Source organism: Babylonia areolata, chromosome 9, assembly GCF_041734735.1.
Source record: "Babylonia areolata isolate BAREFJ2019XMU chromosome 9, ASM4173473v1, whole genome shotgun sequence".
NCBI lineage: Eukaryota > Metazoa > Mollusca > Gastropoda > Neogastropoda > Buccinidae > Babylonia > Babylonia areolata.
Window position 1 is genome coordinate 23,261,055 of NC_134884.1, and position 12,365 is coordinate 23,273,419.

At 41.8% G+C, this 12,365-nt stretch overlaps 1 protein-coding gene across 1 annotated transcript in view; it reads left to right on the forward strand.

The window, feature by feature from the left end:
• The window catches only part of LOC143285594 (uncharacterized), a 112,183-nt gene extending 99,885 nt beyond the window's left edge, over nucleotides 1-12,298 (forward strand). Inside the window, exons 74-86 of the mRNA XM_076592988.1 lie at nucleotides 1-24; nucleotides 1,291-1,449; nucleotides 1,920-2,069; nucleotides 3,144-3,302; nucleotides 4,035-4,246; nucleotides 4,843-4,997; nucleotides 5,634-5,797; nucleotides 7,094-7,144; nucleotides 8,035-8,076; nucleotides 8,780-8,900; nucleotides 10,130-10,221; nucleotides 11,171-11,288; nucleotides 11,973-12,298. The exon at nucleotides 1-24 is cut by the window's left edge and continues 117 nt beyond it. Of these exons, the coding sequence (XP_076449103.1) occupies nucleotides 1-24; nucleotides 1,291-1,449; nucleotides 1,920-2,069; nucleotides 3,144-3,302; nucleotides 4,035-4,246; nucleotides 4,843-4,997; nucleotides 5,634-5,797; nucleotides 7,094-7,144; nucleotides 8,035-8,076; nucleotides 8,780-8,900; nucleotides 10,130-10,221; nucleotides 11,171-11,288; nucleotides 11,973-12,090 (1,565 nt within the window). The 3' untranslated portion in view covers nucleotides 12,091-12,298. The remainder of the gene's footprint in view (nucleotides 25-1,290; nucleotides 1,450-1,919; nucleotides 2,070-3,143; nucleotides 3,303-4,034; nucleotides 4,247-4,842; nucleotides 4,998-5,633; nucleotides 5,798-7,093; nucleotides 7,145-8,034; nucleotides 8,077-8,779; nucleotides 8,901-10,129; nucleotides 10,222-11,170; nucleotides 11,289-11,972) is intronic.
• Nucleotides 12,299-12,365: the final 67 nt, after the last annotated feature.

The window sequence follows — 12,365 nt, forward strand, 5'->3', positions numbered from 1 at the left end:
GCAGGAAGTACTGTGACAAGTGTCGTAAGTATTCTTATGGTGTGTTTTAGGGGTGTGTGTGTGTGTGTGTGTGTGTGTGTGTGTGTGTGTGTGTGTTTAATTGGTTACTTTTGTTTGAAGTGTCTATGAAGTTTTATTTTACCCAAGTTGATGAAGTTTATGGTATTTGTGCAGTGTGTAGGTCATCTCAGTTTTACTTCTGTTTGTCGGTCTGTGTTGATTCTCTGTGTCGTTTTTAGCATTCAGGTAGATTTTGTTAGTGGTGTGTGTGTGTGTATGTGTTGTGTTGTGTTGTGTCATGTTGTGTTGTTGTTGTTGTTGTTGCCGGTGTGTGTTTGTGTGTGTGTGTGTGTGTGTGTGTGTGTGTGTGTGTGTGTGTGTGTGTGTGTGTGATACACTCTTTTGTATTGCTGTAAATGATATGAGGGAGGTGAGCCGTTTTGTCTCAGTTATAATTATCATTATATCTTTAATATGTTATATAACTGTTTTAACTGTAAAGCGTGGTGAGACTGCTTTTGAAAGTGGGGAACCACGCAGTATGAGCATCCGCATTAGTAGTAGTAGTTGTAGTAGTAAGAGTGTGTGTGTGTGTGTGTGTGTGTGTGTTTATGTGTGTGTCTGTGTGCGTGTGTGAACACTTACACGTCTTTGGAGCAGGGGAAAGAGATCAAAATGTGGCTATACAAGTTACTTTGGGTAGGGGAATGAGGTGGGGGAATTTGAATGGGCGTCAGTTTGCGTGCATGCATGAATGTCTGTAGGGGGTGGGTGGGGGATACACGTCTGTGTGTGTGTTAAAACATTTTTTGGAAATATTGATGTTAATGAAAGTTGGTAATCAGTTTTGATTTGTTAGATATGTTACTTTTTAAAATTGATATCGTTTGGTTTTGTTTGTTGTTGTTTTTAAATTTGATTTTCTTTGTGTTACTCAGTTGATATTCATTCAGATGACTGCTAAAATGTCAGTACAACAAAAAGTTAATCTGACAATAAATGGTTTCAGTCAGTCAGTGTGTGTGTGTGTGTGTGTGTGTGTGTGTGTGTGTGTGTGTGTGTGTGTGTGTTTTATAGGCCAGTATTTGTGTTCAACGAAGTGTTCTGAGCCTGTGTTAGTATTTCACCATCAGAGAAGGTACTCACTAACAATGCCTGGCTTACCAGTTTCACTTGAAAAGATGTAGAATGCTTCAAAACTTCAAACTGACAACGTAAAAAAATTTTTTTTTTAAATCCGCTGCAGTTAGTAGCCTACAATACCATCATCTCTTTGTTCCCCACACACAGATACAACAACAGTGGCCACCACGGTGTGGACAACGCCGGAATCGGGTTGCTTTGATGCCATCTCTTACTGTGACGAGTTCGACCCCAGCATTTGTACAGAGCCAGACTACCAGGCCTGGGTGTTGAACAACTGCCGCAAACACTGCGGGGTCTGCCACGGTACGTACATATTGCAGATTGCTGTTGTTGAATGGTGCGTGTTTGGTGGGCCCTTTGACACACTGTTTTCATCGTGTGATGAGTGTTTCAAATTATTTTGTGGTACATTTGAATGGAATAAGTTGGGGGGCGGGGGGTTGGGGGGGTTGTTTTTGGGTTGTTGTTTTTTTTTTAAATGACTACTCGGTGTTGGTAGGTCGATGTGTGTGTGTGTGTGTGTGTGTGTGTGTGTGCGTTCTCATTGTGTATTCATGTACACGTGCGCGAAAATGTCTACATATTGTCACAGTGTGAATGTGTGTGTTATGTGTGTGTATGTATGTTTGTGTGTGTGTGTGTTGGGGGTGGGGAGCAATACCGCAGAAGAACGTGTATGGACCTTTCAAAAAAAAAAGTGAGCATACTACTTGTGTACAACTACCTTTTGCGGACCTTCACATAGAATTTCTGAACGTGCTACTTGTGTGCAGACGAAGTGTCCCAGGGCAGTACCACAGAAGAACCGTGTGTGGACCTGAAGGGAACCGACGTGTGTCGGCTGTACGGCAAGTCCAGCTGTGGAGGCCAGTACCTGGGCTGGGCCATGCGCAACTGCCGCAAGTTCTGCGACCTCTGTGGTGGTGAGCAGTCAGCAGTGATTCCTCTTCTCACAGCTTGGGCCAGCAGATCAAAATGAATAAACTGTGACGACCAGGACTACGGAGCTGGCCGCTATTGAATACTGATGTTACAATCACTTACATATTTTTGTTCGGCCGCTTATGCACACGAGTACGCAGACACACACACACGCACCCAGGCTATGCAGGCCTACACGCAAACTCACACGCGCATACACACAGCATGCACTTTGTGTCAAATATCACATTTACTGATTTAGTGAACCTACGGTAGATAAAGTTGAACACTGACGCATGCGCAGACAGACAGACAGATACACACACACACACACACACACACACACACACACACACACACACACACACACACACACACACACACACACACACACACACACACACATATTTACATTAGAGCGGATTTTACTACGAGTTTTTGCCATGAGGGACAACTCTCTTGCCGCTGTAGGTTCTTTTACGTGCGTTAAGTGCATGTTACACACAGGACCCCAGTTTATATCGTCTCATCCACGGAATTACAAGCGTCCATTCTCTCCAGTGATTCCTAGGCCGGGGCGCGTTACCACTAGGCAGCCACTAATCGTCTTCGTTGCATGCTGGTCCACCTACTCAGCTTATATCACAGACTGACATGAGCTTACAGTTGGGCCGGCAGCAAAGTGAGAGCTGTATGATCAATGGTTTCTCTGTTACAGTGGGAAATCATTTACAGCTTGGTCTTTTATGAAGGACTATGACTCTCAAACTAGGAGGCAAATTGCACTGGCCTTTAGTGCTGCAGCCTTGGGGGCTAGGTGGCTTTTGGGAATCATCCCTAATGCTGACTGTCCTAAAACCCTCTTGGCCGAGAGAGTGGGGATGTAACTTGAGAAAGGCATTCTGCACTGTAATCAAATTCTAGCCCAGATAGTCGGGACAGCAGTTTCCTCCTCTGCTCTTCTGATGGTCATAGTCGAACACAACTGACTATCTTACATTGTTGCATGCTGTAATGTGTGTGTGTGTGTGTGTGTGTGTGTGTGTGTGTGTGTGTGTGTGTGTGTGTGTGTGTAGACTACACCACGGTGAGCCACGCCAGCGTGACCACCAGCCCACGGCCGCTGTGTCAGGACGTGCTGCCCAACTGCAGGGACTACGACAAGCAGTACTGTGGCGGTGCTTACCTGGCCTGGGCCGCTGACAACTGTGCCGGCTACTGCAACCTCTGCAACTGTGAGACATGACATGACGCTTCTCACTCTCTCCTTGTCTCTATCTCTTCCCCACCTCTCTCTCTCTCTCTCTATGTCTGTCTCTTTCCATACCTCCCCTCCTCTCTCACTCTGCCTTTCTCTCTCTCTCTTTGCTTTTTGTTTAATCAGAGTATTTCATTTCATCTTTATGTTTTACATAAATCAGTGGCGGGCTCTGAAGGCCTGACCAGTACGTTACAGATAGATAGATAGATTAATAGCTAGATAGCTAGATAGATAGATTGATTGCTAGATAGATAGCTACATATATAGATAGATAGATAGATAGATAGATAAACTGATAACTAGCTAGCTAGCTAGATAGATAGATAAATAGACAGACAGATAGATATAAAGATAGATAGATAGATAGATAGATTTATAAACCTGTGTACCTCGGTGGCCCCAGAGGTGAGGATTTGGTAATGACAAAGTGCAGAAAATACCGTGACAAGTGTTTAAGTATTCTGTTGGACGTTGAGAGATACATATTATACATAAAGCAGATGTGGTACGGCGAATATAGATCAGTCGATGATTTATTAACATTTTTATACTGCCAGAGCCTAAAATTAAAGCTATTTAGGCAGTAAGATAGATCAGTCCTCGCACACGGTTTGACAGAACAGACAACTCCTTGAACCTGGAAACAGACTCTGGGTGTAGTTAGTAAACTGACCACCCTCTCCTGCCTGTGTCTTTTTCCCCCCAGACGAGGTGACGACCATCAGCAAGGTGGAGGAGCCCGGGTGGCTGGTGCTGCTGAAGGGGGTGACGGGGGTGACAGGCGACCTGTGGCAGCTGTGGAACACCACGTCTGTGGCCAACGAGAACGTGCCCCAGGCCCACTACCTCACCAGCCAGTACCCCGGACACTACAAGCCTGCCATTGCCAACCAGTGGGATGTGTGCCGCTTCGAGAAGGTCCGTCAGTGACTTGTGTGGTTTATTGCTTGGGGTTTTCGTTAGTGTTTTCTCTTTGTCTGTGTGTGTGTGTGTCTCTCTGTCTCTGTCTCTGTTTCTTTGTCTGTGTATTTTTTTGTCTGTGTTGGGTTACACTGCTGGTCAGGCATCTGCTTGGCAGATGTGGTGTAGCGTATATGGATTTGTCCGAACGCAGTGACACCTCCTTGAGCTACTGAAACTGAAACTGAAACTGTCTGTGTCTATGTCTGTCTGTCTGTCTGTCTCTATTCTTCTTCTTCTTCTCCTCATATTATTATTATAGTTATTATTATAGTTATTGTCGTTGATATTGTTGTCTGTGTCTCTGGCTGTTTGTCTGTCTGTATCTCTGTTATTATTAGTATTATTGTCGTCATTGTTGTCTGTGTCTGTCTGTCTCTTCTTTTCTTTTTGTCACTACTACTTCTACTTAGACGACAACAACTACTACTGCTGCTACAACAACAACAACTACTACTACATCTGTTGTTGTTGCTGCTGCTGCTGCTCAGTGCTGTTGCTGTTGTTGTTGTTGTGTTGTCTTACAAACTGAGCGTTGTCTGTGCTGATGACAGGTGAAGGTCGCCATACTGTCGGGCGGAGTGGAGAAGGCCAACATCATCTTTGACGTGAGGAACCTGGGCAAGAACGACTGGTTCAGGCCGGAGAATGTCATCGCCTCCACGTTCAACGATCTGCCCACAACACCGGGAAGCTTCGCGATGGCCAAGTCAGTGGCCAGATCAGTCCTGCTGGGCTGTTATATTGTGTTGTGTTGTGTTTTATTGAGTTGTGTTGTGTTATATTGCTGGTCAGGCATCTGCTTGGCAGATGTGGTGTAGCGTATATGGTTTTGTCCGAACGCAGTGACGCCTCCTTGAGCTACTGAAACTGAAACTGTGTTATATTGTGTTGTATTGAGTTCTGTTGTACTGAGCTGTGTTGTGATGAATTGTGTTGTATAAAAGCACTTCATATCTTTTTGATGCTTTTCATGTGTTACACATTTTCATATTTGTGTGTGTGTGTTGTGTATATTTTTGTACTTGTGTGTGTGTTGTATGTAAGGTATTTTTGTTGTGTGTGTGTGTGTGTGTGTTGTGTTAACCATATTTTTGTATGCTTGGCATGTGTTGTGTGCAGGTAATTTTGTAGTGTTTGTGTGTGCGTTGCGTTACGTTGTGTTGTGTGTAATTTATTTTTGTATTTGGGTGCTTGTTGTGTATAAGGTAATTTTGTTGTGTGTGTGTGTGTGCTTGGGTGTGCCTGTGTGTGTGTGTGTGTGTGTGTGTGTGTGTGTGTGTGTGTGTGTGTGTGTGTGTGTGTGCTTGTGGATATGTAGTATATGTTCATGTTCTGTGTTTAGGAACCCTGACTCCGGCCATGAGTTTGCCATCGGAGACTTCGGCGACTGCCAAGGCAGTGGGTGGATCTTTGTGTCCACAAATGACGACTGTCCCTATCAGAGGTCTGGGGCCGCTCCCCAGTTCTACTATTCCCTCACTAACACTGTGTCCCACCTGGCTCCTGGTATGTCCATGTGTGTGTGTGTCATGGGGGTGGGGAGGAGTGGAGGTGGGTGGGGGATCTGTGTGTGCGTGTGTATGTACATGTGCGTGTGTGTGTTGTGTTGTGTGTGTGTGTGTGTGTTGTGTGTGTGTGTGTGTGAAGCGCTGTAGATTACAGACATGTTCACATGTGATTCAGATGAAGTTATTGGACATTGGGTTTGTTGTTTTTTGGTTGTTTTCAGTTGTTGGTTTTGTTGTTGTTTTTTCCTCCTTTCATGCTGTCCCATTTCAGTGAAGGGGGGAGAAGCGTAAAAAAAAAAATATGTGCTTGCTAAACTTCCCCTTTAAAATGGAAAACGAAAAGTTAGCCTAAATTCTCTCTCTCTCTCTCTCTCTCTCTCTCTCTCTCTCTCTCTCTCTCTCTCTGTGTGTGTGTGTGTGTGTGTGTGTGTGTTTGTTGTGTATAAGTGACTGCCTCCCACAAATGATAGTTACATCGCATTGTGTTATTAAGTACTTGTGTGTGTGATAACAATATTGAATTTATTTTCTTTTTTTTTATGTCTTCAGACTTCTTTTTTTTTTTTACATTGCAGTGCATTATTAAGTATGTGTATGTATGGACAATAATATAGAATTTGTTGGGTTTTATTATGTCTTCAGACGTCTTGTGCTTTTTTCACTTTTTTCATGATTTACATGGGCTTTGGGTTGGCTTTTGTAAGACTGAGCATGATATTGAATCCTCAGTCATACACATCTGTATGAAAACAGCTTTGTTGAAAACGAAAAGTTAGCCTAACTTCTCTCTCTCTCTCTCTTTGTGTGTGTGTGTGTTTTGTGTATAAGTGACTGCCTCCCACAAATGATAGTTACATCACATTGTGTTATTAAGTACTTGTGTGTGTGATAACAATATTGAATTTATTTTCTCTTTATATGTCTTCAGGCTTTTTTTTTTTTTTTTTTTTTTTTATACATTGCATTGCATTATTAAGTATGTGTATTGTTCGTTCTTTAGTTTAACGTCTTTTCACTGTAAGTGATATTAGAGATGTATTAAGTATGTGTATGTATGGACAATAATATAGAATTTGTTGGATTTATTATGTTTTCAGACGTCTTGTGCTTTTTTCACTTTTTTCATGATTTGCATGGGCTTTGGGTTGGCTTTTGTAAGACTGAGCATGATATTGAATCCTCAGTCATACACATTAGTATGAAGACAGCTTTGTTGATGTTGCTGGGTGTATTGCAAACTTCAATCATTCTGACAGCTGAAGATCATTACTCTGTTGGTTTCTTTTTTTCACAGGTGAACTTGCAGCAGGAGATGTATTTGCCATTCTGGCTCAGGGTGGAAATTGTAAGTAATGAAGAAACAGTAACTTTTTTTTTTAATGAACCATTGGTAACTTTTTGTTTTTTAATTTTCTTTGAGTTTATGTACAACAAATGCATACATTTCTTGGTACTAGCATTTCAAATATATTTTTCATTCTGATTTCAGAATCTTCTTAAACTGATGTGGTGAAAGTAATGGTTGTTGCTCACCAGTAGTGTGGAGATGTGTGTTTAGTAGTAGAAGCATAAGTAGTACAAGTGTTAAGTCATGTTATTCAAGACCAGTCTCAGATCTGAATCAATTAATCAATAGTGTTCTTCTGTCCTTGTAAATGATGTTATTTTCAATCTATTCTTGATGACTGCTATCTTTTTTCCCCACACTGGAATGCATGAAAATAGTGCAGTGACATCTCTTGAGACTCCTCTCTCTGTCCTGGTGTGATTTCTGAATGAGTATTTTTGAGACAAAATCATCACTGTTTTGGATGTGATGTTTGGAAAATCATCTCTGTTTATGTCCAATATGTGACAGCATGTCTGGAAGCCAGCTTTATAAAGCAGTGTTTGTTATTAAGCTGTTGTGTTTTGTGTTTGTGTGTTGCAACTCACACATTCACTCAGTTCCTTGGCTTTTACACGTGATCATGCATCTTTGCCTCGTTTACATACATTGACTTATATCAGAATGGTAGGCTCACTTCCCTCTGCTTTTGTTTCATCAAACAATGTAATAATAGACAAACCCGGTTGTAGAAATATAAAACCGTAACTAAAATGTGCACGGTTGACTGTATGTGACTTATTGTAACTTTGATGTAATGCATTATGCATAAAACCTTGTGTTTTGTAGAGCATCTAGAGCAGGTTTCTGGATAGTATACTAATTATTATTATTATTATCGTTTACAGGTATGAATGGAGTGGTGACAACTCAGAGTGCATTCACAAACAGTATGTATCTTTTTCTTCTTCTCTCTCTCTCTTTCATAATTATGTGGACCTGTGTCAGATGTTTAAATGAGATGTAAATGACATGTAAATGAGATGTAAAAGATGTAGAGGCGCCGAGGCAGAACTGGTCAGGCGTTGGACTTATGATCCAGTGTTCACAAGTGATCAGGGTTCCAAGTCTCACTCACCATGGTTTGATGTCCTTAGGAAAGACAGTTTTATTCCCATTTTCTCCTGATTTATTATCATAATTCTTATTATCATATTGCTGTTAACAGCATTTTATAGTCTTTATCATATTAGTAGAAGAAGAAATACAGCCACCAAAGCGGCTTGTCACCAAAGACCTTCTCAATGATCCTTGGATCAGAGGAACCTGCTATCAGCAGCAGCAGTAGTAGTTGTAAAGTTATCTTCATTACAGTGATATCTATTATCATGTTTATGATAATTATTATTATCATAATTATTATGATTGTTGTCACTATTAAGTATGATAGTCAGTCGTGTCCTACAATGATCATCAGAACAGCAGAGGAGGCTAACTGCTGTCCCAAACTATCTGGGCTAGAATTTGATTGATAGTGGAGAGTGTCTTGCCCAAGTTACATCCCCACTCTCTTGGCCAAGAGTTTTAGGACAGTCATCATTGGGATGGTTCTCAAAGGACAACTTTGATGGTGATGTTGTACTCTGTGCACAGTGCTGGACGGCTGTTTCTACAAGGGGCAGATTTACAAGCAGGACGACACCTGGCTGGATGGCTGTGACCTCAACTGTACCTGTCAGGACTCTGCCACTGGCCAGTACTACTGCATTGACCTGTAAGTACTGCTGTTTTGACCTGTGAGTACTGCTGTTTGTTTTTTTTACCTGTAAGTACTACTGCATTTGACCTGTTAGTACTGCTGGTTTTGACCTTTAGTACTACTGCATTGACTTGTAAGTACTGCTGTTTTTTTTTATCTATAAGTACTACAGCATTTGACCTGTTAGTACTGCTGGTTTTGACCTTTAGTACTACTGCATTGACTTGTAAGTACTGCTGTTTTTTTTATCTATAAGTACTACTGCATTTGACCTGTTAGTACTGCTGGTTTTGACCTTTAGTACTACTGCATTGACTTGTAAGTACTGCTGTTTTTTATCTATAAGTACTACTGCATTTGACCTGTTAGTACTGCTGCTTTGATCTGTATGTACTGCTGAATTGACCTATACTGCTACATTTTACCAGTAAGTACTACTGCATTTACCTGTACTGCCGCTTTGATCTGTATGTACTGCTGTATTTACCTTAAGTACTGTTGTATTGACCTGTAGGTACTACTGCTTTAATATGTATGTACTGTTGAATTGACCTGTACTGCTGCATTCTACCTGTAAGTACTACTGCTTTGATATGTAAGTACTGCTACACTGCCCTGAACTGCTGCATTTTACCAGTAAGTACTACTGCATTGACATGTAAGTACTACTGCTTTTGACCTTAAGTACTAAAGCCTTGATCTGTAAGTACTACTTACTGTCCACCGGACAGTACTGCTGCAATGACTTGTGTGTGTGTGTGTGTGTGTGTGTGTGTGTGTATTATCAAGGAAGAGTGTTCCGTACTATTCAGGTTATTCATTAATATTTTTCACTTGTCTTCAGTTATTATATTTTTCTTAACTTTTTTCTTTTACCTGTTGGACATAGTACTCAACAAAGAGCACAACCCACCGGTTATTCATTTATTTTTCCATCAATTATTTAACTGTTGATAAGCATTTGAATGAGTCTGAAGAAAAATAGCCTGTTTTAATTGTTTGAAGCAGACAATAAAGTCTTTTGAACTGAACTTAACTGGAATATTGCAGGCTGTCCAGTTCTCTGTATTCTCCACCTGTCCTCTGACGTGTGTGTGTGTGTGTGTGTTGTGTGTGTTTGTGTGAGTGTGTGAAGTATAAAGAAATGACTGAAGGGTTAAGGACACACTGGTCGAGTTGGCATCAGCCGAAGGTGTGTGTAGGAGCAGACAGAGAGTGAAGGTAACAATGTCTGTGTCCCTCAGGTGTCCCACGTACACCAACCTGCCGGCAGAGTGCACGCTGCAGAAAACTGAAGGAGAGTGCTGTCCTGAGCTCCACTGTCCTTTCGCAACAGGTCAGTCCTTCACATTTTTTATCTCTTGCTCTTTCTGTCTTCTGGTCTTTTTCTTCCTTTATTAGTTTAATACTCAACTTTGATTCCACACTTTACTTGTCCTGATTCCCCCAGCTCACCATACAACCCCCACATCCTCTCCTACGTGTTGATTTATCTATGTATAAATGATAATCACTAGTGACGGGAGTTTAAAAAACAAACAAAACCTTCTTCTGTGTCTGCCTTTGACATCTTGATTCAGCATGGATTTAAGAGATTTGGTCAGATTTGTATGTATGCAGCAGGACAAACTTGAAAAGAAAAAGTTAATAAAAACAAATTAACATGGCGAACATTTCAACTGAGCAAATGTTTTAGAGATTGGAGCTTCCCTCAGAACCATCACTCACCCAACCACACTGCTTCGATCATGTGAATTAATTGCACTGTGATTTCATTGCACTGGTGATAATGAATATCATGCATTTGTGATAAGTGAACAGCATTTGGCAGAATTGTAAACTTTTTGACAACATGATTGTATCATTCTTAGTATGTGGATATTGATGTCTCCACGCCAGCCCACCCTCTTTACCCCATTTTTCTATCATTCCAAACAGAAAATGGAATTTGGCTGTGGAAATGGGTGGTACATAAATCAAAGAAAATAGATTTCAATTATTTTTTTAATCAGAAAGAACAAAAATCTCTGAATGTTATTTAACACTGATGTTGTGACAACCTGTATGCAGTAGTTCTGACAGTCTTCATACACATTTACTTTTCTTTTTTTTTAAATTTCAGTGAAGTTATAAGCAGTCTTGAAAAGTGGAGAGATGACTTCTGAAAGTTTCCCCCCTTTTTTTTTTTTTGCATGTGTTTCTGAGTGTGGAGGATCATGAAAGTGATTTACCACAACGTGTGTGTGTGTTGTGTGCGTTTGTGTGTGTGTTGTGCGTGTGTGCAGGTGATGGTTGTTTCTACAAGAACAAGGTGTACCCTCAAGGGGCAACATGGCAGGATGGCTGTGACTATGACTGCACCTGCAATGACGGGAAGACCGGCCAGTACACTTGTACCGGAATGTGAGTTGTGGTTTTCAGTACACATGTACCGCTTCCTAAAACAGGCCATCAGTGGTCTGAGGTCAGGAGTGCTGAAGGTGTGATGCTGTGGATGCTTTGCCTTTCTGCCACGTGTGTGTGGATGGTGGGGTTGGGGGAGGGGGGGGGGTGTAGATGATGTGTGTGTTGGGGAGAATGTTGATGTTTGTTTGCGTGTTTGTGCGTCTCTTGCATTTGTGTGTGTGTGTTGGTGTCTGTGTGTTGCTGTTCCCTCAAAAAGGGAAGTTTGGACACTGCATTACTGTCACATGTGCATCATATGTATGTGTTTGTGCTGTGTGTGAGTGTGTGTGTTGGTGTTTGTATGCATGTGTGTGTGTGTGTAACTTTTTTGTGTTGTGTGACAGAGAGAGTGAGAGAGAAGAAAAGAAGAAGAGTGTACATGCCCGGAACGGAGAAAAGGAAGGAATAAGTGTGTATGTGTGTGTGTGTGTTTTTCTTCTCCTGCTTTGTCTATTCATTACAAGGTGATTCAGAGGTGGGTATGCTTCACATTCAACAGATTATGCTACTCTCAGATCATACCATTAAAAAGTATGTGCGTTTCTGTAAGCATGAGGGTGTTTACTATTTTAAGCGATACACTGTGTGTGTGTGTCTGTGAACATTGTTGAGCAATGGCCTGTTTCTGTGTTGGTTCTCCAGATGCCAAGACTGGAGCAACCTGCCCAAGGAGTGCCACATGGAGGAGCCTGATCCTGGCTTCTGCTGTCCTCGCCCTGTCTGTCCCGCCCCCATCACCGTCAACTTCACTCCCAGATAGACCCCAACCCCATAATGGTCAACTTAATCCCCCTCCCCCTGATAAGCCCCACCCCAATCATGGCTAACTTCATCCTCCATTGTGTTTAATTTCACGCCCCACTAGCCCCTTACCCATCATGGTCAACTTCATCCCCTGATAAGTCCTGCCCTCTCCCTACCAGCCACACCCCTCCTTGGGTCGTCAGCACATCACATCTTTCCTCGGTTTCAATAAATTAAGAGAAACACTTTCGTCTGCCTCTTGTGACTCTGTTGTTGTAGTTTCATAAACAG